The sequence below is a fragment of the Mastigoproctus giganteus genome, chromosome 3, assembly GCF_048544385.1.
Source record: "Mastigoproctus giganteus isolate SK-2022 chromosome 3, ASM4854438v1, whole genome shotgun sequence".
Taxonomy (NCBI): Eukaryota; Metazoa; Arthropoda; class Arachnida; order Uropygi; family Thelyphonidae; genus Mastigoproctus; species Mastigoproctus giganteus.
In genome coordinates, this window is record NC_143577.1 from 140,953,621 (window position 1) to 140,980,678 (window position 27,058).

Below are 27,058 nucleotides of genomic sequence, written 5' to 3' on the forward strand. Positions count from 1 at the left end.
TGGTAGAGAGATTTTAAGTCAGAGAAGGTTGATAAGTGGAGATTCCAAATTGTCTTCGACAGGGAATAACAGAAAACACATATGCACAAGTACCATCTTTGAAGCGAAAGGAATCATACAGCAAATAATTCGGACAACTGAGATGAACAGTGGTTGAATCATCCGATAACTAGGATTCTATTAGGAAAAGTACATGGTATTTGGCAGACTGTAAGTGGAAAGGATGCTATTGAGATTATAACTGAGACCACGTATATTTGTGAAATGAACAAGGAAGTATTTGAGAGTTTAGATCTTTTCACAGATTGGTTTGACAATTCATGGTGTTTTCAGTAGTAAGTAAAGGTGGGGTGGAACATTCTGTATGAAGTAATGAAATTTTTGGCTGTGACATACACATGCTAAGAATATACCAAGTATCTGTAATAATACCGGCAATCAATACTACATGTAATCAATATTATATAATTATTATTATGTATGATATATTGTATTAATCAAATCATTGGTATTTTTATATTCTTTCAGCCTTTTATACCTTCCAATCTTACATCAACACTTTTCTCTTCTTTCTTCATTTTTAAAGTTTTGCATCTTGTAGATTGGATATTTCAAATTACTACTTAGCAAAACTTTTTTTTGTTACTGACCCTAGCAACAACCTTGAAGCTGTTTGTGCACAATCCAAAGTTTATGTATTAGAAGATGAAGTGCACAAGGAATAATTTCTTATGGGTTTAGGTAATTAACTATATAATATCGGCATAGATACACCATAGCTTACCCATAAATTTAAACTACATATGTAGTTCAAATTTATGGGTAAACTATGGTATATCTATCTACACCGATATTATATAGTTAATCCTACATTTCTGTATATTAAATAAAGTTACTTTCATCATCATCACCATTATTACTAATGGTGATGCAAATGTATATATACCTATATAAATATATACTATCATATACAGGGTGCAGAGAAACTCTATCAACAAACTTGAACAGGTGATAGATGGTACCAAATGAAACATTTTTTGTCAAGTAAACATATGTTGTAAATGAGTCGTAATAGCAGCATAAGCTATTAAAGGGTTGTAAAAATCAAAACAACACATTCATTAATTTAATGTTGTTTAATGCATACAAATCATTTGCTGTTGCACACAAAATGGAAAAAACAATTCATAAGAAGTGCTCAAACTGTTGACCATGATGTTCAATGCATAACTCACACCGATGCATCATTGAATGTTGTAGGCATTGGAAGTTCCTAGGATTGTCTTGTATCTCTGTGCTTGCTGCTACAATACATGTATCCCCAAAAGAAAAAGTCAAAACAAGTCAGATCAGGCGACCTTGCTGGCCAGGCTACAGGTCCACCTTGACCAATCCATCTGCCTGGAAAGGTTGTATGTAAGTGTGCACATACACAACTGTGAAAATGTGGTGGTGCGCCATCATGTTGGAACAACATTTGTGCTTGGACCATCAGAGGAACATCCTCCAACAACTCTGGAAGTGTTTGCTCTAGAAAACACAGAGTCATCCACCTAAAAGTTCAGGTAATATGTATGGTCCAACTAAAACGTTTCCCACAATGCCAGCCCATACATTGATGCTAAACCTGTGTTGGTAGCCATTTCAACCATTGCATGGGGATTATTCTCTGCCCACACATGACTGTTGAACAATCCCTCTTGGATGAAACATGGCTGATCAGTGTAAAGCACATTATTGGCAAAATCAGGCTGCAAGTTGATTTTCTGTAAAAATCAGTGGGAGAATTCGACGTGGTGGGCAAAGTCTGCAAGTTCTAGTGCATGTACTTTCTGGCATCGGAAAGGATGCAGTCTGGCTTTGTGCACCACATCCCACACCAAACAAGGCTGCACACTCAATCGGCGTGCAATGGCACTTGTGCTGGTAGAAGGAGTATTAGCGAAGATTGCAAAACTTGTTCCTCAAACCAGGGTGTCCTAGCAATGTATCGATGTCCAGTATTATGCATATTCATACCGAAAGAGCCACTATCCTGCAATCTTTGGTGTATTGCAGCAAATGTTGTGTGGTGAGGCAACCTTCTGTCTAGGAAGCGGTCTTGATAAATCCTGCAAGCCTCTCTTCCATTTCCATGTCTGTACCTGTACTGAACATAAAATGACATTACACGTTTATGCTATTAGCGGCAGATACACGCCACTCCGGGACCTCTCAACGCATGCATACATTAATGTTGATGGTAGTCGTACATTCGAGCACTGTGTTATGGATTGTTTTTTCTATTTTGTGTGCAACAGCAAATGATTTGTATGCATTCATCATCATCAGCCATTTTCAATCCACTGCAGGATGAACTTTCCAGTTCCTTTTGTTTTGAGCACTGGCCATCCATTTACTACCCACAAACTCATGAATTTCATCTATCCGTCTCCGCCTTTGTCTTCCAGGTTTTCTTCTAGCTCCTCTTGGGTACCATTCTGTTATTTTCTTAGTCCATTTGTCATCATGTCTTCGAGCTATGTGTCCTGCCCAAGACCATTTTAGTTCTTTAGTTTTGTTTACTTGAGTTTGCTGCCTAATCCATGTGTTTCTCTTCTTATCTAACAGTCTGATTCCCAATATAATTCGTTCCATTCTTCGCTGTATAGTTCTCAGCTTCTCTTCCATTCTTTTGGTGAGTGCCCAAGTTTTGCTTTCATAAGTCATGGTGGTGAGTATACATTGGTTCGTTATTTTACATTTCAGACAAACTGGGATATTGCTCTTCAGTATGTGACTATATTTCCTAAATGCCATCCATCCAAAATTTATTCTTCTCTTGACTTCCAGCCATTTATCATTATTACATCTAATAACTTGTCCCAGATAAGTATATGACTCCACCTTTTCAATTACTGCTCCTTCAATCATTATTTCCCTTTCTGTGGCATACTTGTTCATCATTACTTTTGTTTTAGCCATATTCATCTTTAGTCCAAAGTCCTTACTAACTGTACATAACTGATTAAGATTTTCCTCTAATTCTTTGGGATCGTGGCTTATGACCACAATGTCATCTGCAAATCGTAAATGGTTTAGGTACTCTCCATTCATATTGACTCCTTTCTGCAACCAGTCTTGGCGCATTATAGCCTTAGTCGCTAATGCGCCAATAAAACCCAACAACAAACAAACAAAGCGACCAGTCTAATCTTCTGAAAGCTTCCTCAAGGGCAGCAGTAAACAGCTTCGGAGATATTGTGTCTCCTTGTCGAACTCTTTTCTTGATTTTAAATTCTCTGCTGTCTTTGTCTAGTCTAATAAAGGAGGTAGCATTCTCATATATTTTCTTCAAAATCATAATATGTGGGGTATCTATGCCTTGTCTTTCCAGGCCTGAAACATTGCCTTATGCTGTGCGGAGTCAAATGCCTTTTCATAATCCCCAAATGCCAGACATAATGGTGTTTTATATTCATTTGCTTTCTCCATTAGCTGTGATATTACATGCACGTGATCCATACTTGAGAATCCTGTCCTAAAGCCAGCCTGCTCTTTTGGTTGAATCTCATTAAATATTCTTTCTAATCTGTTAGTAATGACCCTTGTGAACAATGTAGATGTGGGATAACAAGCTAATTGGTCTATAATTTCCAATTTCTGATTTATCTCCTTTCTTATGCAGCAAAACTATGATTGCATTATTCCACTGCTTAGGCGTCACACCTTTTCTAATGCACTTTGTGAAGAGCCTTGCCAGTTTTTGTGTTATGTATCTTCCTCCCAATTTTAACAATTCTACAGTAACTTCATCTTCTCCTGGGGCTTTCTGATTTCATTTTCTTCAATGCACGTTCTACCTCATTAGGAAAAATATTGGGTATGTCATATGTGTTGCTAATTTGCAATCTATCTTCCCCACTGCAGGCATCATTCCCTCGTTCCTTGTATAATTCTCTATAGTAGTCTTCTGCTATTTGAATTATACCTTCTTTGCTGTTTATAAGTACACCATCACTATTCTTCAGTTTCAGTATCATTTGTCGATCTGTATTACTGCTCATGGCTGCTGATTTAAATCCTTTGTTTTCCCTTAATGCTTGTTCTACTTTTCTTGTGTTAAATCTTCTTATGTCCTCTCTGAGTCTCTTTCTAATGGCTTTGCATAACTCAGTATACTCAATTTTTTCATTGTCAGTGTTTATCTTGCTCTTCATTTTTCGCCTTCGGTTCATCATAACAAGTGTTTCTTGACTAATTTCTTTTGGCGCCTCCGTAGCCAGGTGAGAAGGAGCAGCAGTGCGAAGCACACGCTTCTTGATTAGACTGGGGTTCGTGCTCGTCACCACCAAATACGGAGGATGCGGGAAGGTCAGGGAATGACCACCCAATATCCCGGAGCAATATGGCCTTAGTTGCTAATGCTCCTAAAAACCAAATAACAAACAAACAACTAATTTCTTTTTCCCTATAGGTTTCTTGGGCTTTATCACTTTCAGAAAGTTGTAATATTCCTTGTCGATATCTTGGTCCTGAGCAGTCTACAGAAGCTCAAACTTGTTCTTAAGTTCCAGAGAATAGAAAGACTTTTGTATTATTTACTCGAGTCAGTTTTTTCCTTTCCTATATCTATATCAAGATATAGGAAAGGAAATATATATCATCTATATCAAGTGTACATCTTACCATTCTGTGATCACTTCCAACATTTACCTTATTCAGGACGGTAACATTATTCACAATATATCTTCTGTTAGTGAGGATGAAGTCGATTTCATTAGTTGTTAATCCATTTGGACTCTTCCATGTCCACTTTCTGTTCACCCTTTTCTTTAAAAATGTGTTCATTACTGACAATCCTTGAGATTCTGCAAATTCCACAAGTCTTTCGCCTCTTTCATTTCTTTCACCAATTCCAAAATTTCCTATAGCTCTCCTTTCTGCGCTGTTTTGTCTTTTTCCAACCTTAGCATTGAAGTTCCCCCATAATAATAGTGTAATGGGTTTTCTGCTCATCTAGAAGACTCTCAATTTCGATGTATGCATTAAACGACATTAAATTACTGAATGAGTTGTTTGATTTTGAACCCTTTAATAGCTTCTGCTGCTATAACGACTCATTTACGACCTATGTTTACTTGACAAAAAATGTTTCATTTGGTACCCGCTATCACCTGTTCAAGTTTGTCAGTAGAGTTTCTCTGCATCCTGTATATATAGATGCATTTTTTAAATTCTTATGATATATAAAATTATTATTTACTGGGTTTTAGTGCTATTTTCTATCCTTTTTTCTTTTATATACATTGAAAGTACAGAATTCATGGGATACCTGGTTTATGGGCAACTCAATACTATCACCCCTCTTGCTTGGTGACGAACCCACAAGCAAGAGGGGCTTGGTTGGTATATAGGATTACTTCATTCACGTAGATGGTAATTCGATGTCAATATGAATGAATTCGATGGATGAATTCAATATGAATTTGATGTCATGTATTAACCAACTTTGAAAGAGGAATGATAGTGGGTGCCCAACACATGGTTCATTCTATTGTGGAGGTGGTACAGAAATTGCACTATCCCCATTCGACAGTATCAAGAGTGTATTTTGAATATTCCATTTCTGGAACAACATCTTATCGTGGAAAGCACTGTGGGCAGAGAAAGGTGGTGGATGAATGTGGCCATTGACGTCTTTCTCACATTTTGTCAGCCAACTTGAGAGCAACATGGCACAAATCACTGCCAACTTTAACGAGGGAGGAGCCAGAAACGTCTCCACCAAGACCATAAGGCGATCATTAGCCACAGTAGGTTACAGGAGCCGCCAACCCACCAGAGTCCTATTGCTAACATTGCCACGATACACGATTGTGTGCCTCAACTGAGCAAAAGAACATCAGCACTGGACCTTGAATGATTGGAGATGGGTCTCCTGGTCCGATGATTCCCAGTTATGCATTATAGCCATAGAAGCTGATGCGCCAGTAAAATATCCAATCCAAAGATTCCCAGTTATTTTGAGTTGATGGCAGGGTGCCTATCTGGCGGAAACCGCACAAAGCTATGCACCCATCATCAACAAGGAACTTGTTTGTTATTTGGTTTTTAGGAGCATTAGCAACTAAGGCCATATTGCTCCGGGAATATGCGGTGGTCATTCCCTGACCTTTCCGCATTCTCCGTATTTGGTGGTGACGGGCTCGAACCCCGGTCTAATCAAGAAGCATGCGCTACGCACTGCTGCTCCTTCCCACCTGGCTACAGAGGCGCAAGGAACTGTTGGTGGATGGTCGGTAATGGTCTGGTGCATGTTCAAATGGCACACAGAACCTCTGTTATGTCTAGATGCATCTCTGAATGGTCCAGGTTACATGTCCATCCTTGCAGACCATCTGCATTACTTCATGGTCATCATGCACCCATAGGACAATGGACTCTCCCAGCAGGATAATGCTAGAAGAGTTCATTAAATCTGGAGATTTATTATGTCAATACCAAAATCTAGTTTTTATGTAAAGATTCGGTATAACACAAGCAAATTACATTTTTATGTGATATGAAAATTAAGATATTTTCCATATTATATAAAAATTAGTACAACATTATATAAACTGCTCAATTAATGTACTGCCCTGGAGAAATGTATCATTTGTATTTTTTGAAGAGGACCTATGCAGTTTCGTAATAGTCATGGCATTGTTCTATTTTTTGATATTTACTAATATTTTTGATATTTTTTGATCACTTTATTATGTATTTGGCCTGTTATCTTATGTTGTTCTGTTTCCATTGTGCAAGTATAACTGATTTATTTTTTCATTAAACTTCTTTTCCATACTTTTGATATATCTGTGTCCCCGACATGTAGTGGACCTGCCCGAAATCAAAGGTCCCCATCGCAAGTTTCGAACCTTGGTGTCTAGTGTTATAGGTATGTATTTGTTTTTCTTTTTTAACTAAAATTTGCTAGTATACAGGATGGTTCACAAAGATATGGCATAACTTCGTGAGCTGATTTCTGAAGCAGTTTTAAGTAAAAAAGTTCATACAAACATAGGTTGGATTCTGAATAATAATGGAGTTAGTATTGTTTGTAGATTCTCATCAAAGCACCTTTGCAAATTGCACTCATAACTTGTGTGTCCTGACAATAAACACTGATTCAGTGGTAATGAGTGGTGTAGAATCCTCTGTGATCAGTTTATTAGTCTATTTATTTTTTACAGTCATCACCTTACTAGACAGGTCTACCTGCAATTTCTGCAGATTGAATTGTAACAAATGTTAGAAGATTTCTTTTGCTACTCAATGTAAAATGTACTTCTAAACATTGGGCAATGGATTGGTCACAGTGGTCCACAATATTGGTCACCTAGATCCTTTAGACTTTCGGCTTGGGGAGGGCAGATGAATGATCTTGTATACCACACAAAAGTGCAAACAAGAAATGCATTTACTCGATTCCATATTGAATGCTGTGACCCATATAGAAACCATGATGCATTTAGGTGAGAAAAGCACAATTCATGCACAAGCAGTGAAATGTATTGAAGTCAGAAGATTGTGTTTTTGAGAATTTACTCAAACCATAGATGCATCAGTATCTCTATAAATACAGACTGTAAACTTCTTAAATAAATAAATCAGCATTTTTACCAATTATGTTTATGTGTATGCTGTTATTTTCGTTTTATATATTCATATTTTTATCCATTTTATGATGCTCATAATTACTTTGTTTTTTTTTTAAGATTCAAATAGCCACAGCTCTCTAATCATTCAGAATCAGACCCCTGTTTATAAGCACTTTTTTAACTCAAAATTTTCTCAGAAATTAGCTTCTGAAATTATGCTATGTCTTCGTGAATTATTACGTATAATGACCTTCTGTACAACTATCTTTATGATTTGTATGAAAGAAAGAAATAGGGTAATCATTCTTTTAGTGAAGTGATGCACAGGTTGCATCACTTCACTAATAATGGGGAATAGTGAAAATCTGAACATTTCATCCAGTATAGATGTAGAGTGTAATCTGCCTTTAATTCTTAAAAGGACCACTAATTATTCTCAGATAGTTTGCAGTACTTCTTATAGTTATTCTAGTTATACAGAGTTTTTTCTTTAAATTAATTCTGCGCTTAGTTAACACTCTTACTTATTTATGCTCAACATCACTAAGTGATCAAGCATGAGAATGAAATTATGCATGTCGTTTTGACTGGTTTAAGGCTTCATGACTGATAAATATTTGGGATATTATTTTTATTATCAGATTAGTATAAGACAGAGCTACGATGCTCAATACGTTCTATGTTGTATTTCAATATTTGTAAAAGAATAAGAGGAATTTACCTCAATATGATACGTAGAACACTTCCTAATGACACTCTTCAGCAAATAAACAAAAATAAAATCAGTGCAAATTAATAGAATAATAAAATTAATTAAAAAAACAATTAAAAATAAGTTCAACGCAAATTTTGAAAAAAGACTTCCCTTCCTGAAGATGACAGGGCTTTTCGACTATGAATTGGCCTTTCATGCCGTTAACGAAAACCATACATTTTTATTCAATGGGTCCAAAATAATTAGTGTCCAACATAATTGTACTAGCCTATTAACTGCAGAAACCATTGAAATTAAATTACATGAGAATTCTATTAACATTCATCGGCCATATCTAATCTCTGATTTGGACATGCTTGTCTTTTGCAAGCATGTCCAAAAGACCACAATTTTTTTACGTGCATGCATGAAGACAAATAATCCCTCTATTTTAGATTCCAACTCATGCATACCATTTCCATTCCTGTGATCAAGACATATGGTCGAAAAGCTCTATCAGCTTCGGGAAGGGAAGTATTTTTTCAAAATTTGCCTTGAACTTGTTTTAATTGGTTAATTGTTTTTTAATTAATTTACATTAATTTTATTTTCGTTTATTTGCTGGAGAGTGTCATTAGGAAGTGCTACGTATCATACTGAGGTAAAATTTCTCTTATTCTTCTACAAATATTTCATTATCAGAATAATTAATTGTGAACTCCTCTCACTTAGTGGTGCTGGAGTATAAACAAGAACTTTTTTTTTTTATTTATTTATTTTTTTGTCTTTGTTATTAACATTTGCCTATGAATGTTAGACAATTAAACTGTAAAAATTTTTCTATTAAGTAAGCTTATTCTTACTTAATTAGGAAATAGATATTCTTTAATTTAGTCCTAATATAGTTGATTATGATGTAGCCGAGTGGTCAGGATAATGAGTGGCAGCATGTGCTCTTTGAATGGATGGGGTTCAAGCCCGTGACTGCTAAATGCAATTAATGTTTATATTGATATTTATTGTCAACTCCACTGACCTGGTGATCATGCCCGGAGTATAAACGAGAAAATTTTTTTATTATTATTTAACGTCATAATTTTTCTGAAACTTTTGAAAATTAAATCATGGATGCCTTTACTTTCATTATACTACAGTACTTTCAGTTTTTATAATTCACTTTTCAGCGGTTTCTTTGTATTGTATTCTAAACATGGAGATTTGGTAATGCAATATAGCAATCCCATTTAAAATGCTTTACCATTTAAATCACTTTTTTAAGATCCCAAAAAGGGGAAAAACCCAATTATAATCCTCATTCTTCTTGACTTTGGCTTAATGATGTATTCTAGGAATTATTTTGTTTATGGAGTGCAGTTTGCTTATATCACAGAAATCTTTTCTATTTTGAAATTTATTTATATTACATATAATTCAAGGCTTCGAATGTGGAAAGGCTGCTCTACAACTCGGGATCTATTTATCTTTGCATTTTTGCACTCTCTGCTCACTTTTTTTTTTTTAATTCAGTCACTTTCCTGCTAATTAGTGCACCAGCCTTTTTGCTTATGCACTAATTATAATCCTTGTTCCTCTTTTTTTTGTGTGTTTGCACATTCAACTAGTGCAACTTAAATCATTAGAGCCTAAAAAAAAGAAAAGAAAAAGCAAAAGTGAGAGTTATATTTGTTAAATTTAAATAAACTTCTTTTATTCTCCTTAGAAGTTGTAACAGACAATATAAACAAAGTTAAAAGTTTTACTACCTGGTTGTAACACTTTTTCTTTGTTAAATTTGACAGTTTTTCAATGTCTGAAGTTTTAATTTATGTGTTGCTACATTTAATACTTAATAAATAATTTTTTTTCACAGTAGTTGTTGAGAAAATATTAATAATAGTATTAATTAGTGAATTTAAAATTATTTCTCAAAAATGACAGTTTTTGCAAACATCATCAAGGAATATTCAGTAGATTAAAAAATGAAATTGATATACTTAATGGTAGGAAATCTTTCTGATTAGGTAACTTCAAAAACTCATTCTCTGGAGCAAAGGTTCTTCCGCTGTGGGGCACAAATCCCTGTGGGTTGGTGCACTTGGTTTTTTTTGGGGGGGGGATGCGTTTTGTGTGAGGCACTTTTTTGACAAACATGGGCAAACTTTTTTTTTTTTAAATCCTTTGCTTGGTTGACATAGTTTAACTAAATGTATTGAAATGTATATTAATGTACGTTTATTGTGTAGACAAGTAATAGTTACAGTGAAAAGAAAAGAAAGGTAGAATAATTATAAAAAAAAATACACCACATTTAAATAAATAAATACTTATATAAAAAATAATATTGTTGTATATCACACAATCCTGGTGTCTCCTCAAGTGTCAACCACCAGAATTGCACGACAAGACAACAGTATAGTGTTCTCACTTTCTAACTGTTTCAATATATATGTTTTTATATGTAAACATATTGCTTACTGGCTGTAATAGTGGCATAACTCAAAAATTGTAATTCTGAGATAATCAACGAGAAAATAGTAATTGATGAAATTTGGCTTTTAAAATTAGTTTCTTTAGAATTGAAGAAATTATGTGATTGTTGAAATATATTGTGATTCATCTCATCATATCCAGTGATATTCAAAATTAGGCTGACATGATCAACATTCCCTTATAGGTACCAAAAATTTTGAAAATTTAACCCTCCTTTTAAGTTGTACCACTATTGCATCAACAAACATGATTATGAAAAACCTTGAAAATTTCATATATTCGCACAACTAGCACAGTAAGGGAATAACATGCATACACTGCCTGATTGTTGGTAAGTTATTTCAAAGCAAAACTGCATTATGTATTTATATTTAATATTTTAGCCAGCAAATATTAATGCTATAATACTTTCTTTCTTTAATTATTACTTCTTTTTTCATTATTTCTGTATATTGTTATGTGTCATTTCAAAATACCTTGTACCCCCTTAAAATATTTCATAAATTTCATGTCCTCCTTCCAGAACAAGTGCAAATAAACAGAGCAGACAAAACTTAAGATTATTACTATATTAATTGCCACTCTTATACCACGCAAAATTAATAATATAGTTTATTAAGCTATTCACCTAAATTACTATACATTAGGGTATCTTACCGATACCCATCATCAGACCATGCTGTTTCAGAAACAAAAATAGAAAGGGTTACAAATTCGAATATAATTACCAATATCACCATTATAATTTCCATTACAATTACTAATATTATGATTTTTACAATTACAATTATGATTTGCAAATAGACAATTCGAAGTTTGGATTGTGTTATAATAGAACCAGATATTAAATTAGGTAAATACAAAGAGATTAAATTCTTACCTGCTGACAGATTCCTCTTGCCAGTGCTCCCAACCCTGGTGTCCAGAGTAGGAGAGCAAAGATCACCTCAGGAGTCCACTACACAAGAAACCCCGGAACTAGAATAGAAAACCTGGCACAATTCTATTGGCTATTGGAATTAATCCCTCACCTATAAATTAACTGCTGGCAGTGCCTGTTTGCCTGTATACACCTCAGGTGTCTGGGAGCATTGGCAAGGGGAGTCTATCAGTAGGTAAGAACACAATTTGTTTCTCGTGCACGATTAGGCTGGCCAAAAGCAATATTGAGATGCTATCCTTCTGCTATTGCTTTTTTTTTTTTTTTCTTAAGCAAAGATGAGTGTCTTTTCAACACTACTTTGATAGTCATTTATTCTCCCTTTGCTGGTACATCTGCCTCATTTGTTTAATTGCTTACTATCCTGTCACACAGGCATGGTTCACTTTGACAATTTCACATTCCGCTCCCCACACACACACACACACAAATTGGGATTACTTCAACCAATATAAATATACATATAACTATCAGCTTATTTCTTTGGTCTCCCATACAGCCTTACATTTGCTACACCCTGCTAATTTTACTGTATCTGGTCTGATCCTACAGTAAGCTGTCAAAATAACCTGACTTTATTCTTTCATCTTAAGTTTACTTTGTTTAAATTTCAAACTGGGCATTTGGCCTTCTTTCATACTTTCACTCTTGTTTTTTCCTTTGACAGAATTTATCAGTTTTATTTTGGCATTTTATTTTTATTTATATTTTTATTTTTGAATTATATTTTTTTTATTCCTTCCTTTTTGGTCTCTGTCAGGTTGGCTATGATGTATACGTTTCATACGTATACATCATTACAGAGACAGAGATCTTGCTTATTGCTGTGGCTCCTATGGTTTTGGCTGCTGATCCTTGGAAGATGTAGTTAAAGTCCTAGGACCCACAGCATTCGGTACCATTTTTATTATTTTTATGTTTTTTTTAAGGTAAGCTTAATTTCATTTAATTTCAGATAATTTCGCCTTGCAGACATTCTCAATTTATTCCTTTGTAATTACACTTGACAGGTCATCAACCCTACTCAATACACTGATCAAATACATTTGTCTATATTTCATTATTGTTGCTGAGTATTTCTGCTATAACTAGTAGTCTCCCGGATCCATAATCCGATTAAATAAATTAATAACTTTTTTGTTCTTTTTTAGACGTTCAGTTTTATCAACACATCCTTATTATTTTTATTTATATGTATGCACATATATATATAAAATATTTTGTATAATATATAATATTGAAGATAATAATATAGAAGTTAATTCAAGCTGACAATACCAAGCTGGATTTAAATAAACGCAAGGGATATAAATATATATATTAAAAAATAATAATAATAAATAAATATATATATATTATTTATCGGTCAAATATAGTACGTATTATATATTTAATCTTATTTTAATCATTAAATTACGTTCTCTGTCAGGTCAACGATGATTATTATATGCTTACATTTATATTTTATTTATATTTCTTACCTTTGATTCTAATATTTCTAAAGTTTTCTTAACTTTTATCATCGTTCGATTTATTTATATTCGATTTATATTTGACCTATACTGGTTTATATTTGGTTTAGATTTAAATTACCTAGCATATATTGATCATCACAGAAACAGAGAACCTCTTGTTGTTTTTTGCCTTCATTCTGGGGTGGTTGGCCCCAGTTGAAGTCATCTAGATTGTCGGTAAAAAAAAGCGATAATAATATATTTTTTTTTTTTTTTTGCATTTTCTTAGGTCCCTGATGGTATTATTATTGGATTGATTTACTTTTTCTAATAATTTTCTATTATCCTTAATATTCTATAGACATTATGGGTGTATTGCATGATTACTTGCAACTGCAGTGACCCATAAATATTAGTTATTGTCTTTTTAACTTTCTTTCTTTCCTTTTTTATCACTAATATAATTATATATATATATATATATATATATATACACACACACAAACACACACACACACATAAAACTTATCGTTGTCAACCAACAATCTAGATGACTTCAACTGGGGCCAACCACCCAGACTGAAGGTAAAAAAAAACAACAAGGAGTTTTCTGTTTCTGTAATGATCAATATCTGCTAAGATATATAAAAATTCCAAGATTAAGTAAATTAAGTAATTTGAATCTAAACCAATTAAAGATAGTTAATTTTTTTTAGAATCAAAAGAAAGATATTATAAATGTAAGCATATATTGATCATCGTTGACTCGACAGAGAGCGCAATTTAATAATGAAAATAAGAACAAATGCAAAGTATAAGGCATATCTATCCAGGACATAATGTAACAACTAGTCGTTATGAAATAATAATCCCTCTAGTGAGTTAATATATATATATATGTGGTGACCCCTATGTGATGGATATGGTAAAAATAAAAATTATTTATTTTTTATTTTTTTTAAAATAAAAATTAAAATTATAAAAAAATTAAAAATTTAACTATCTTTAATTGGTTTAGATTCAAATTACTTAATTTACTTAATCTCAGAATTTTTATATATCTTAGCAGATATTGATCATTACAGAAACAGAGAACTCCTTGCCATTTTTTGCCTTCAGTCTGGGTGGTTGGCCCCAGTTGAAGTCATCTAGATTGTGGGTAGACAACGATAAGTTTTATGTGTGTATATATATATATATATATATATATATATATATATTTTTTTTTTTTTTTTTTTTAATATATATTTATATCCCTTGCATTTCTTTAAATCCAAACAGCTCACTCCGTATAAATCGCAAATCCGCCCTGCCATGGAATATTGTTCCCACATCTGGGGTGGTGCCCTCAAAACCTCTCTCAGGCTTCTTGATTCCATTCAGAAGAGGGCAGTTAGGTTAATTAACGATTCATCTCTAACAGAGTCTCTCCACTCGCTTTCTCATAGATGTACTGTTTCTGCTGCATGCCTCTTCTACAGATACTTCCATGGGCACTGTTCTTCTGAATTGGCTTCTATAATTCCCGCTCTCTCTTTCAAAACAGTCCAAACATGTGCCGCCACCAGCCAACATCTATTTACTGTCCAACTTCAAACCCACAGAACCAACTTTTCATCTTCCTCATTTATTCATTCAACTGCCGTTTTCTGGAACAACCTTCCTTCATACGTATTTCCTGAAAATTACAATCTACAGAAGTTCAAGTCCAATGTCAACAAATATCTTCTTTCGTCTTCTCAACCTCCAACCCAAGCATAGTACTAAGTACTATAGGTTCTAATACCTCTCATGTTTGGGGTTCACATAAAAAAAAAATATATATATATATATATATATATATATATTTTGTTCATTGGCTGTAATAGTAGCACAACTAAAAATTCTTAATTGTTGAGTTACTACAACTAATGAAGTTTGGACAGTGGACTCTACATTTATGTAATAACAGTAATATTCAGTATTTCCTTGCAAGGTGGCACAAGTATCGTTATTCCATCTGAGTTTCTACTGCATCGAGAAGCATTAACAGTGGCACTTCTTCAGTGTGTCCCAAACTTTGGACTGAATGGAGTGCGGTCTGTGTGCAACGCTGATCTTTTTTAGCTGTGCCACTACTGGAGTGTAATGCAACCTTCTTGCTTATAACATCAGTTGGCATTATTTTAGTTGTACACAAATTGTACACAAAACTTATTAAAACCTTTGTATGCCTGGTGAACTTTCGAATCAAAACCATTATACACAAATTTTTTGTTGTATGTCATATGCAAAACGAAGGTGACTGTGCACACTCATTAACATAGACAAATATTAAAAGATCGCTAATGTCTAGTCCTGTATTCATCCCATCACAATATGTTACATTAAGTAGAACTGCCAGAAAGACAGAAAACCGTTTGAAGGTGATAGAGATGAGTCATTACAATTATTACAACCTCAAAGATTTGCCCAACAAACTTCTATGAAATTTAATGAAAATACTCATGAACTGTAGTTCATCTTTAAATATGTTGCTATCTTTAAAGTAGAAAAGCAGCATTTAGACTCTTTCTTTTTTAAAACATTATGCAAATAGGACAATTATAAATCAGTTAATAGTAAAGCTAGTAAAACAAGAAAATCTTTGGAGTCATTTGTAGATTTCGAATTAAAAAAAACCTACAATAGTTCTATTCCGATTTCTTAAAAAAAAGCAGTGACCTCCGCTGTTTACTGAACAATAATACAATTCCCAGATGTCATGCAGTTTTTATAAGTCTAAAATTTAATCCACAGAGCGATTAAATTTTAGCATTAGTAGAGGCATTTGATGCAAGAAAGCAAGCTTATGTAGCATCAGCCAAAAAAAAACCCCGTCCCATTTCGCCCATCCATTCACTCCAAATGTTTATCTAGTTCTGCCTTGAACTTATTTAAGTTGTTGACTTCTACTACAACAGATGGAAGTTTGTTCCAACTATCAACCACCTGCTGATAAGTTTCTGATAGCTGATAAATTTCTGCACAGCTGTTCTACAATTGTCTTTCCTCAATTTGAATTTATGTCCCCTCAGATGAGTAATCTGAGCAGGAGGAAGAATCTCATCATATTGAGCTTGTTCAAACAATTCAAGGCCTTATGCACCTCAATTAGATCACCATGCAGGAGCGAAGTCTCCATATGCTGCTATTTGCAGAACTCAACTCTTTCTAATAAGAGCAACCCTTTGTTCCCCGTCACCAATCTCATTGCTCTTCCCTGTACTCATTTCAGCTGTTCCTCATTCTTCCCAAAATGAGGTTTCAAGACCAGTATGCAGTACTAAAGGTGTGGCCTGATCATTTCCTTATACAAGGGGACGATCACCTCCTTATCTCTGCTAGCAAAATTCCTGTATATCATTCACAAGAAACCACGAGCTACTCTTGCAGCCTGTCTGCACTGCTCAGAAAACTTCATATCTGACTGCACAATTACCCCAGGTCCTTTTTGTTCTCCACTACCCTGAGTGTAGTACCACCGAGTTGCTTTGATACTCTGGGGTTACTACTACCCACATGTAGTACTTTACATTTGTCAATGTTAAACTTTAGTTGCCACCTCTCAGCCCATCTTTTTTTTTTTTTTTTTTTTCAAAACCCCATTGAGGAGAGGTATTAGAACCTATAATACTTAGTACCATGCTTTGGTTGGATGTTAAGAAGACGAAAGACAATATTTGTTGACATTAGACTTGAAATTCTGAAGACTGTAATTTTCAGGAAATACGAATTGAGGAAGGTTTTCCTCAATTTTACACATATCAACAATGCCACCTGGCCTCAGAAACAATCCAACTCATCACCGCAGGATGCAAGATGATCACCCAGGCAGAGTGATCATCTTGCATCCTGCTCTTAGACATGACCAGGTAGCTGGGATAATACACCAGAAGCTAGCAAGGAAATACCAGTTGATAAAAGAAATTGTACCATACTACAAGTACGAACTGGCCTCGGGTGCTAAGTGATTGTGACTGAGTGATTTCTGTGTGGTTTCACTGTGATTTTTTTTAGAAATTTTCTAAATTCCTTAATAGCAGCTCTTATATCAAAAGTACTGGTAGAGAGCAAAGAAGGAAAGTAACCTTTCTTTATTTTTCATATTTTATAAACTAATCCCTGCTAATTTTGCTTGGTCACACCAGGCACTGCTCCTGCCAGCCAACCCCCACCCATGGCGGGGTCGGTAACCTTGTCAGAAAAGTTCATTTGCCAAGGGGTAAAAGGAGCAAATATGGAACACAGTATCTTCAAATAGGCCTCTGGGGTTGGGTATATTCATACTAGGATTTTTAGCATTTCTCACCAACCATTGAAGTAAAAACGAAAACCAAAATCTTAAAAAGCTTTATATTTAAATTTACAATAAATTTTACAGTAGATCAAACAAAACAAAATAAGTGTGATTATACAAATAAAATGTTACTGATAATGAAATACTGAATTAAAATAAAACAAATGTAGTTTACAGTGAATGCACAAATAAAATTATAATAAAATACTGAATTAAAATACAATAAAATATACTAGATTAAAAGTGCAAAAATAACTGAAGCTTTCAAAGGCTTCTTTGAAATTCCTTCTTCCTCAACAGTGCACTTCTATTCTGTGGTGCCTCATTAAATACCAGCAGGTTCACAGTGCGTCTCACGCAAACGTGTACTGCTCCTGTACATGTTGGAACCGGAAGCGGCTCGGGAGCATTCCAGGCGAAAATTCATCCCCTCCAAGGATTACCACCTCAAAGAGGGGATGAATGCATGTACCCCTGTCTCTATTTATATTATTCTCAATAGAACTAATTCGCAGGCTCTCGAGCCAATTGCGGTCCCAAAAACTATCCGCCCGATCAGTGATGACTGCTTCGTCTGGGGAGATATGATGTTGCTTCTCCCAAAAATGTTCAGCTACGGCAGATTTACCATAATCCGCATTTCTTATCACGTTTTTGTGCTCCCCCTCTTGAGTATTATTTTTAAATAGATTTATCCAAATACTATAACCTAGGAAAGAAAATCACCTTTCTTTAATTCCTTTTTTATTTTTAGTTTATACTAACCTTTATTTCATCGTTTGGGTCACTAGGTGGCACTGCTCTTGCCTCCACGTGGCAGAGCTGGTAACCTGGGAGAAAAAGACAATCTCCTGAGGCCAAAAGGGAATCTCCTGAGGCCGTCATGAGAAAATCAATATCTGACTTATCAGGGCTGCCAGACACACACCAGACATCCAAAATGAAAGACAGTTCCAATGCAGGAACTGCCAAACATCAAAAAACTGAGACAGAAAATTATCCTATTCCTACTTTCTTAATTATCCACTCAACTGGTGCAAATGCAATTGGAAAACTCTCACCATTTAGAGTCCAAAAGGGATTAGAAAGTAGAGCTGGACCTCCCTAGTCTGTAAAAAGACTGAGGTTAGGAGACATCCTCATAGAGACTTCTAACGCTAAACATTCAGAGCGACTTTTGAGCATTAAACTCTTTGCAGAACTACCATTAACTATGACACTCCACAGATCACTGAATTCCTCCAAAGGAGTGATCTCAGACTGGGATTTACTAGATGTGTCTGATGAGGAAATGCTAGAGGAACTTAAAGAACAAGATGTTATTCAAGTGAAGAGAATCTCCACCAGTAAAGATGGCAATCTGACCCCTACACAAAATCTGATATTGACATTTAACACACCGCATCGTCCAACATCCATTAAGGCCGGATATCTGGTATGCAATGTCAGACCATATATTCCAAACCCGCTACAGTGTTTCCAATGTCAGAAGTACAGACATTCCCAGACAGCTTGTCAGGGAACCCCTACTTGTGCAAAGTGCGGTTCAGTACAGCATGACTGCGAAGCCTGTACCTCTCCTCACCAATATGTCCAAACTGTAAAAAGGACCACCCTGCCTATGCTAAAACATGTGAATGCTCGAAAAATGAAAAACTTATTCAGAAATATAAAACAAACAATAGTGTTTCCTATCAAGAGGCAAAGCGGATCATCTCACCACCAACCCATCTAAACAGACCTACGTATGCCAAAATTATAAAAAAATATCAGTCAACAGCAACGCAAACTGAATTATCAGTATGTCTAAAAGAGTCTTTCTCAAATTACATCAAAACCTTGTACAGTGCAACCCAAACTCAAGGAGTCAATACAGCAATATCCATACCACGTGAAAAACTACATTCCCCGGACCAAGAATGCAAAGAGAGACCAATCAAAACTCTCAAACATCAAGAAGAAATGGATATTAATGAAAAATGTGCAGAAGATGGTGTCCTAGAAATTTTTGTTGAAGAAGACATGGACACATGTAAGCCTTACTTTCCAAAAAAAGATAAAAACAAGTGCAACAATCAGAGAACTTCAACAACACAAAAATGTTCTCAAAGCCTAACAAGAATCAAATAATGAACAAAATAATTCAGTGGAATTGTTGTGGTTTCCGTGCCAATATTTATGATGTTTATGATTTTACTTCTAAATATATGCCAATATGTCTGAGCCTTCAAGAGATATATTTAAAACCTCAAGATACACCAAAACTGGCTCAGTATAATATCTTTAGAAAAAAAACAGAACCCATCAAAATACTGCACATGGTGGTGCAGCTGTTTTAGTCAACCCACACATTCCTTCCAAGCATATTTTTCTAAACTCTCCCCTTGAGGCAGCAGCAGTCTGTGTAGCTACTGATATACACATTACAATTTGCTCTTTGTACATTCCACCTAATTATAACTTTCGTAAAAATGATCTAGATAATCTCATAGCTCAACTCCCCACACTTTTCCTCATTCTGGGAGATTTAAATGGTCATCACACACTGTGGGACAACAACAACATTGACCAAAGAGGAAAACAAATTGAAAAATGTTTAAACAATAACAACCTTCTCCTTCTAAGTGATGGGTCATCTACAGGGCTTTCCAATAGTAACGCTCGATTTTTGTAACGCAATAAAACAAATTGTGAGAGTGATAGTGATCTATTTTTATTTTTATTATGAAGTATATGTGTTAACATTATGTTTTAAAAATTATATCAGATAAATGTCCGCCGCGGCTTTGTCTGGTTTGGTTAATCGTGAATACCCAATTGGTGATGACGTTATCGCATAAAAGTGGCTCAATTTCAGCAATAACGCGCCTAATGTTGGCCTTTAAGGCGGCAACCGTCCGTGGTTTGTTAGCATAGACTTTGGATTTTAGAAAGCCCCAGAGAAAAAAATCCAGTGGCGTTAGGTCACAGGATCTGGGCGGCCAATTAATGTCACCATTTCGCGATATAACGGAACCTTCAAATTTCTCATGCAATAGTGTTACTGTATCACGTGCCGTATGGCACGTAGCACCGTCTTGCTGAAACCAAATGTTTGTTAGATCGATTCCATCCACTGCAGGCCAAAAAAATCTCTTATCATAGCCCTGTATCGCTCACCGTTGACCGTAAGTGCGACTTCGTCTTCGTTTTCGAAAAAATACGGACCGATTATTCCGCCGGACCAAAGTGTACACCATACCGTAACTTTTTCGGAATGTAGTGGGACCTCATGAATCTCCCGTGGGTTTTCGTCGCTCCAAATTCGGCAATTTTGCTTGTTAACAAAGCCACTTAACCAGAAATGAGCCTCGTCACTAAACATTATTTTTCGCCCAAAATCAGGATCGACCTCCAACTGCTCTAGCGCCCAATCAGCGAATGCACGCCGCTGCGCATGATCGTTGGGCTTTAGTTGTTGGGTTAATTGCACTTTATAAGGGTGAAGCCCTAAGTCCTTATGCAGGATTCGCCAAGTTGTCGTCGAAGACAGGCCAAGTTCTTGAGCCCGACGCGGAATGGACTGTTGCGGATTCTCACGCACACTTTCCCGGACTGCAGCAATATTTTCAATGGATCTTGCATTTCGCTGACGTACAGGCACTTTCAGATTTGCCACAGACCCAGTTGCTTCGAATTTGTTTATTAAACGGCGAATTGTGGATTCTGAAGGACGTTCGTCGACACCATAAACTGCACGGAGTGCACGAAACGTTTGACGAATAGAACATTGGTTTTGATAATAATTTTTTACAATTTCGACTCGTTGCTCAGTCGTGTAACGCTCCATAATAAAATGCAGAGACTAACTGAATACGGCTACCAAAGATACCACCTGTGTGACTGTCGACTTCGTCATGCGCTGTTGCCAAACATCGAGCGTTACTATTGGAAAACCCTTTACATATGTTCACTTTCCTTCTGGAACTAATACTGCAATAGATTTGTCTATCTGTTCAGCAGCCCTATATCCTTCTCTAAAGTGGTCAATAAATAATGATCCACTTCATAGTAACCATTTTCCCATACTAATTGAATTACTGAATAAGCCTTCTTATTATCCTACTAAAATTCTGCAGTGGCTCACTGATAAAACAAATTGGCAGATGTATAAAAAACTAGCTAAATTTGACACGAAAATAATCAAAGAATCCCCACCTGATGAAGCAGTTGAATATGTCACAAAAAAAATATTACATGCAGCAGAAAAAACAATACCAAAATCCTCTTCAAAATTGCCGATACACCCAAAAATCTGGTGGAGTAATGAATATATAGTATAGTATATTGTGTTCGTGTCTAACGGCACCAGGGGTTTCCCCCATCTCTGCGTTGCTTTCATTGTAGGTGTACCAGCTCACTGGGAAGGCCAGAGATTTAAAAGTGTATGGATTTTGTAAGTGTAGTGTTGTGTATCGTTGTTCTTCTGGCCATTTAGCTGCTAGACCCCTGCTAGGGTCCAATGTTGTCCACTAGGTACCCAGCAATTTTAGGTTTTTCCCTCTGGCAGGTCCTGCCACCTAATTTCCTGAGATTTCAGTGGCAAGGAGTAGTTTAACTTCTGTTCCAGGTAAATTAATGGAGGCACTGGTTAAAGAAGCACTGCAGGATCATCTAGACAAGAATTCAGTTATAGCTCAGATGCAGCATGGTTTTGTTAAGGGCAGGTCTTGCCTGACCAATTTGATTGGATACTATGATGTAGTCACAAAAGAACTGGATGCGGGGAATAACTTTGATATTATATATTTGGATCTTAGAAAGGCTTTTGATACTGTTGCACATGGAAGACTGCTGCACAAATTGGAGCAGTGTGGCATTGGAGGCAAATTGCTGCTATGGATAAGGGGATGGTTGAGTGGCAGAAGACAGAGAGTGGTAATCAATGGACACTGCTCAACGTGGACTAATGTTATTAGTGGAGTTCCTCAAGGTTCAGTGTTGGGTCCATTGTTGTTTTCGGTGTTTATGAATGATATTGATGATGGGATATCAAGTTTAATGTCCAAGTTTGCGGATGATACAAAGGTTGGCAGGGTTGTTAAGGACACTACTGACGCTATGCTGCTGCAACAGGATCTGGAAAGATTGAACAGATAGGCTGAGAGGTGGCAAATGAAGTTTAACATTGACAAATGTAAAGTACTACATATGGGAAACAGTAACCCCAGAGCAACGTATCAACTCTGCGGTACTACACTGACAGTGGTGGAGAATGAAAAGGACCTGGGGGTAATTGTGCAGGCAGATATGAAGTTCTCTGAGCAGTGCAGACAAGCTGCAAGAGTAGCTCATGGTGTCTTGTCAATGATATACAGGAATTTTTCTACCAGGGATAAGGAGGTGATTATTCCCTTGTATAAAGCAATGGTTAGGCCACATCTTGAGTACTGTATACAGGTGTGGAGGCCTCATTTCAAGAAGGATGTAGAGCTGCTGAAACGGGTACAGAGAAGGGCAACAAGGTTAGTGAATGGAACAAAGGGTTGCTCTTACGAAGAAAGGCTTAAGTTTTGCAAATTACAGGAGACTAGGCACCGGCGAGGTGATCTGATAGAGGTGTATAAGGCTTTGAATGGTTTGAGCATGCTCAATGCCAATGGGATTCTTCATCTTGCTCAGAATAATCAGCTCAGAGGGCATAAATTCAAATTGAGGAAGGACGGATGTCGGATAGATGTGCAGAAATTTGCCTTTGGCCAGTGGGTGGTTGGTTGGTGGAACCGACTTCCATCACTTGTTGTTGAAGTTGATAGCCGAAACAAATTTAAAGCTCAACTGGACAGGTATTTCGAACGAACGGAGGGGTGAAATGGGAGTGGTGTGTGTTTTTTTTTTTTTTTTTTTTTGGCTGATGCGGAATAAGCTTGCTTTCTTGCATCATACGCCCCTACTAATGCTAAGGACCTATATAAAAAAAAAAAATAATAATAAAAAATAAATAAAAATAGTAATAATTTAATAGTATTGGGAAGTAGACACTGTAAGGTTAGGCCGAAAGGGGTTTTCGTATGCAGTTGGAATTTTGACAATTTTTAAAAATTTTGACATTGTATGGGGTGTTTTCTGGTGTTTAGGCAGAGTAGAGGGGAGACTTAAGACGGGGGGGGGAAAAGTCAGAAATATGGAGCCAATAGGGAAGGCGACCCCAGGTCAAATTTTTAAATTTAAATTTAGACTGTGTGGGGTTATGCTGTGAAAGTGAACAGATTAGGGGAGAGACTGAAGGCTGGGGGAGGAAATAGGAAGTAAGGGGTCACTAGAGGAGGTGACTCCTGTGGTCAGTGGGGCAGGCCCATGTCCCACCAGGAGGAAAAAGAGGGCGAGGAGAGGAAGAGACAGTGAAACCATCTCCTCCCCTTCCCAGGGAAGTGGAAAGAAAGTACTGTGCAAGAGAGCACATAGGATCTCCTGTGGCATTGGCAGCAGAGCTGCAATGAGGTCAAGTTCTTGGTAGTTCTTCTATTTAAGTTCTACTTCTTCTTAAGAGATGTCAACTTCTTGGGTTGTAGGTCATTCCTGGGACCTTTCCTGGGGCATTCCTGGGACAAGTCCCGTACTTGCAGTTCAGGTTGTTGAGGTTGCGCTTGCAGTCTGTCATCAAGTTTTTCGATTTTAATCTTCTTCCGTTTAAAGAGGAGAAATGCTGGTTGGTGATATGTTTTGTCTTTGCGTTGTCATGGTCAAGTGGCATTTCCTCTTTTCCTCAATGTATGGCAATTTGCACCCTTCTTCTCACGAAGAGGCCCTGGGAAAATCGTGACAATGCTTTATAATCTTCTTCCATTTCAAGGAGGAGAAATTCTTGTCCTCTTGGAAGATATCTCACTTTTGTAATTAGAATACATCTTAGGTCTTCGTAGATGGGACAGTCAAACATAAGATGGTTCCAGTCTTCTATTTCTCCACAAGTGCAATGTGGGTTGTCTGTGAGTCTGAAGCCAGCGAGCTTCGCATTGAAGGGGCCATGCCCTGTTATTAAGTACATTGTATGAAGTCCTGGGAAGAACCATGATGGTGATTTCGGGTATATTCTATTTGTCTATGGAAAAAACTTGCAGGTTATCTCTCCTTTGGTGGTACCAGCCCATCTGTTTTGCCACTCCTGTAGCAGGTGGTTCTGTAGCCGTCCGTTTTCTGCCTTCCTATTATTAGTGGGATCAGTTGTAAAATTCAGGAAGGTAACTGGGACTCCTTTGGAAAGGTAATAGAGCATACCAGTTCTAACGATTTCTAGGTCTAGTGGGAGTGTTCTTGCTGTTACTTGTAAGGCTGGAGTACTCACTGTACTGCAGGCGTGGGTTATGGTGCGGAGGATGGATCGCTGGGTAGAATCCAGTGTTCTTCTATTTACTACTAGCGTGGTCTTATTGTACCATATGGCCGAGGCATATGAGATTGCTGGGATGAAAACTGTCTTATAATAGAGTGCCAGTGTTCTCTTGTTGAGGCCCCAGTCTCTTTGTGAGACCCTGACCACCAGGGCCGAGTAGTTCCCGATCTTTGTTCTGATGTATTTAAGATGTGGCTGAAAGGATAGTTTGCTGTCTAGGAAAATACCTAAATATTTGAGCTGTGGCGCCAATTTTATTGTGCTCTCAGTTTTAATTTGGGGTGGTCTATGCAGGTTGAGAGAGAGAGAGCCTTTAAGGAGAATGGATGAGGTTTACACAGGTGATATCGTGAGAAAGTTCTTTGCTGACCAGGTTTGAAGCAGTCGAAGGGCATGGTTGGCCAGGGTCTCAAGCTGAGCTCTTGAGTTTGCCTCCACTGTAAATATGAGCTCGTCCGCAAAAGCCTGTGATTTGACCTCATGGACCATTGCAGTCCATCCTCAAGAACTCATCGAAGACAACGTTCCAGAGCAATGGGCCCAGCACAGACCCCTGCGGACAGCCTCTGTAGATCTGTTTTACTATCTTCTTGTATGAGGTATTGATCTCGACCTTTCTCTGTGATAGGTAATCTTTTATGGTGTTGAATAGATTTATTGGCATCCTGGCCTCCCTCAGCCTGCCGAGGACACTCGGCCACCAGAGTGAGTCAAACACCCTGGTGAAGTCGATGGAGATCAGAAGGAAGTATTTCCTGCTGCATTCCCTCGCTGCAATGAGCAGGTTTTTCAATGCATCTGACCTGGTTTGAACCCATATTGGTACACCACTGGTAGTCCTACTGCATCGTAGTGCTGGCAAATTCTTTTATTCAGTAATCTTTCGTATAGTTTATTCACCACTGATAGAAGTGCAATGGGTCTATACGAGTCTGGATTCTCTGGCTGTTTGGTTGGGTTCTTCAAAATTAACTTAATATTTTCTGTCTTCCATTCAGTTGGGTATTTTCCTGCTTTCATACAGCAGTTAAACAGATCCAGCAGAAGGTTTGGTGCATATTCAGCTACCTTTTTAACAATTTCCGGCTCGATTAGATCTAAGCCTGGACATTTCTTGGTTTTGATCTCTGAGACGGTTACCAGGAGCTTCTCCCGTGAGAAAGGGGGGACTCCTGTTGTGATGTGTCATAATTCTGGTTTTCCTGGCATAATTGGTGCTGTTCTTGTTGGATCGGTATAGCTGGGTCCTTGAAAATAACGCCGAGAATATTTTCCATTGATTGCTCCCAAGTTGTGGTGAGCACACCCTGTGCTGTCCGAGTGGATGTTAAAACTTCGCCTCTGGGGAGTTTGTTGATGGTGACTTTGTAAACCACCCCCCAGGGGTTAGCATTTCCTGCTGTGGAGACCAAGCCCTCCCATGATCTCTTTTTACTTTTCTTGATAGTTTCTGTATAACAATTCCTGACATCTCTGTAGTGCTGCCTAAGCACTTCAACTTCTGCAGCTGGCCAGGTCCTCCGTGCTCTTTGGAAGTCTTTCCTTCTTTTAATTACTTCTTTCCTTAGTTGCTGAATCTCAGGTGTCTACCAGGCAGTGGGTTTTTTTCTTTTTATAGCTGTTGCACTGGCGCTTGTAATAATTTCTTTTACCTTGCGTTGGCATGAGTCAGGATCACTGCATTGATTGAGGTGTATAAGGCCTTGAATGGGTTGAGCCCACTGAATTCTGAAGGGATCCTTCCACTTGTTCAGATTACGAACCTAAGGGGACACAATTTCAAATTAAGAAAGGACAGATGTAGATTAGATGTGCGGAAATTTGCCTTTAGCCAGCGGGTGGTTAATTGCTGGAACAAACTTCTATCTGTCGTAGAGGTTGATAGGTTGAATAAATTTAAGGAGGAACTGGACAGGCATTTGGAGGGAATGGTGTGATTTTTTTTTTTTTTTTGGCTGATTCTGCATAAGCTCATACACTTTCTTTCTTGCATCACATGCTACTACTACTACTATTGGTCCAACATCTGTTGGTTATTTTCTACCACTGCAGTCAAAGAGTTCCTGAAGAGCTCCCAGTCAGGCGCCTCCATAGCCAGGTGGGCAGGAGCAGCAGTGCGCAGCACACGCTTCTTGATTAGACCGGGGTTCGAGCCTGTAACCACCAAA

General features: G+C 37.0%; 1 protein-coding gene across 4 annotated transcripts in view; it reads left to right on the forward strand.

Moving 5' to 3' along the window:
- Positions 1-27,058, forward strand: part of LOC150088291 (phosphatidylinositol 4-phosphate 5-kinase type-1 alpha-like) — a 743,292-nt gene that overhangs the window by 507,360 nt on the left and 208,874 nt on the right. For all 4 annotated transcript variants that reach the window (XM_090370677.1, XM_090370676.1, XM_090370679.1 and 1 more), the window contains one exon: positions 6,857-6,919. In XM_090370677.1, coding sequence (XP_090226803.1) covers positions 6,857-6,919 — 63 coding nt within the window. The remainder of the gene's footprint in view (positions 1-6,856; positions 6,920-27,058) is intronic.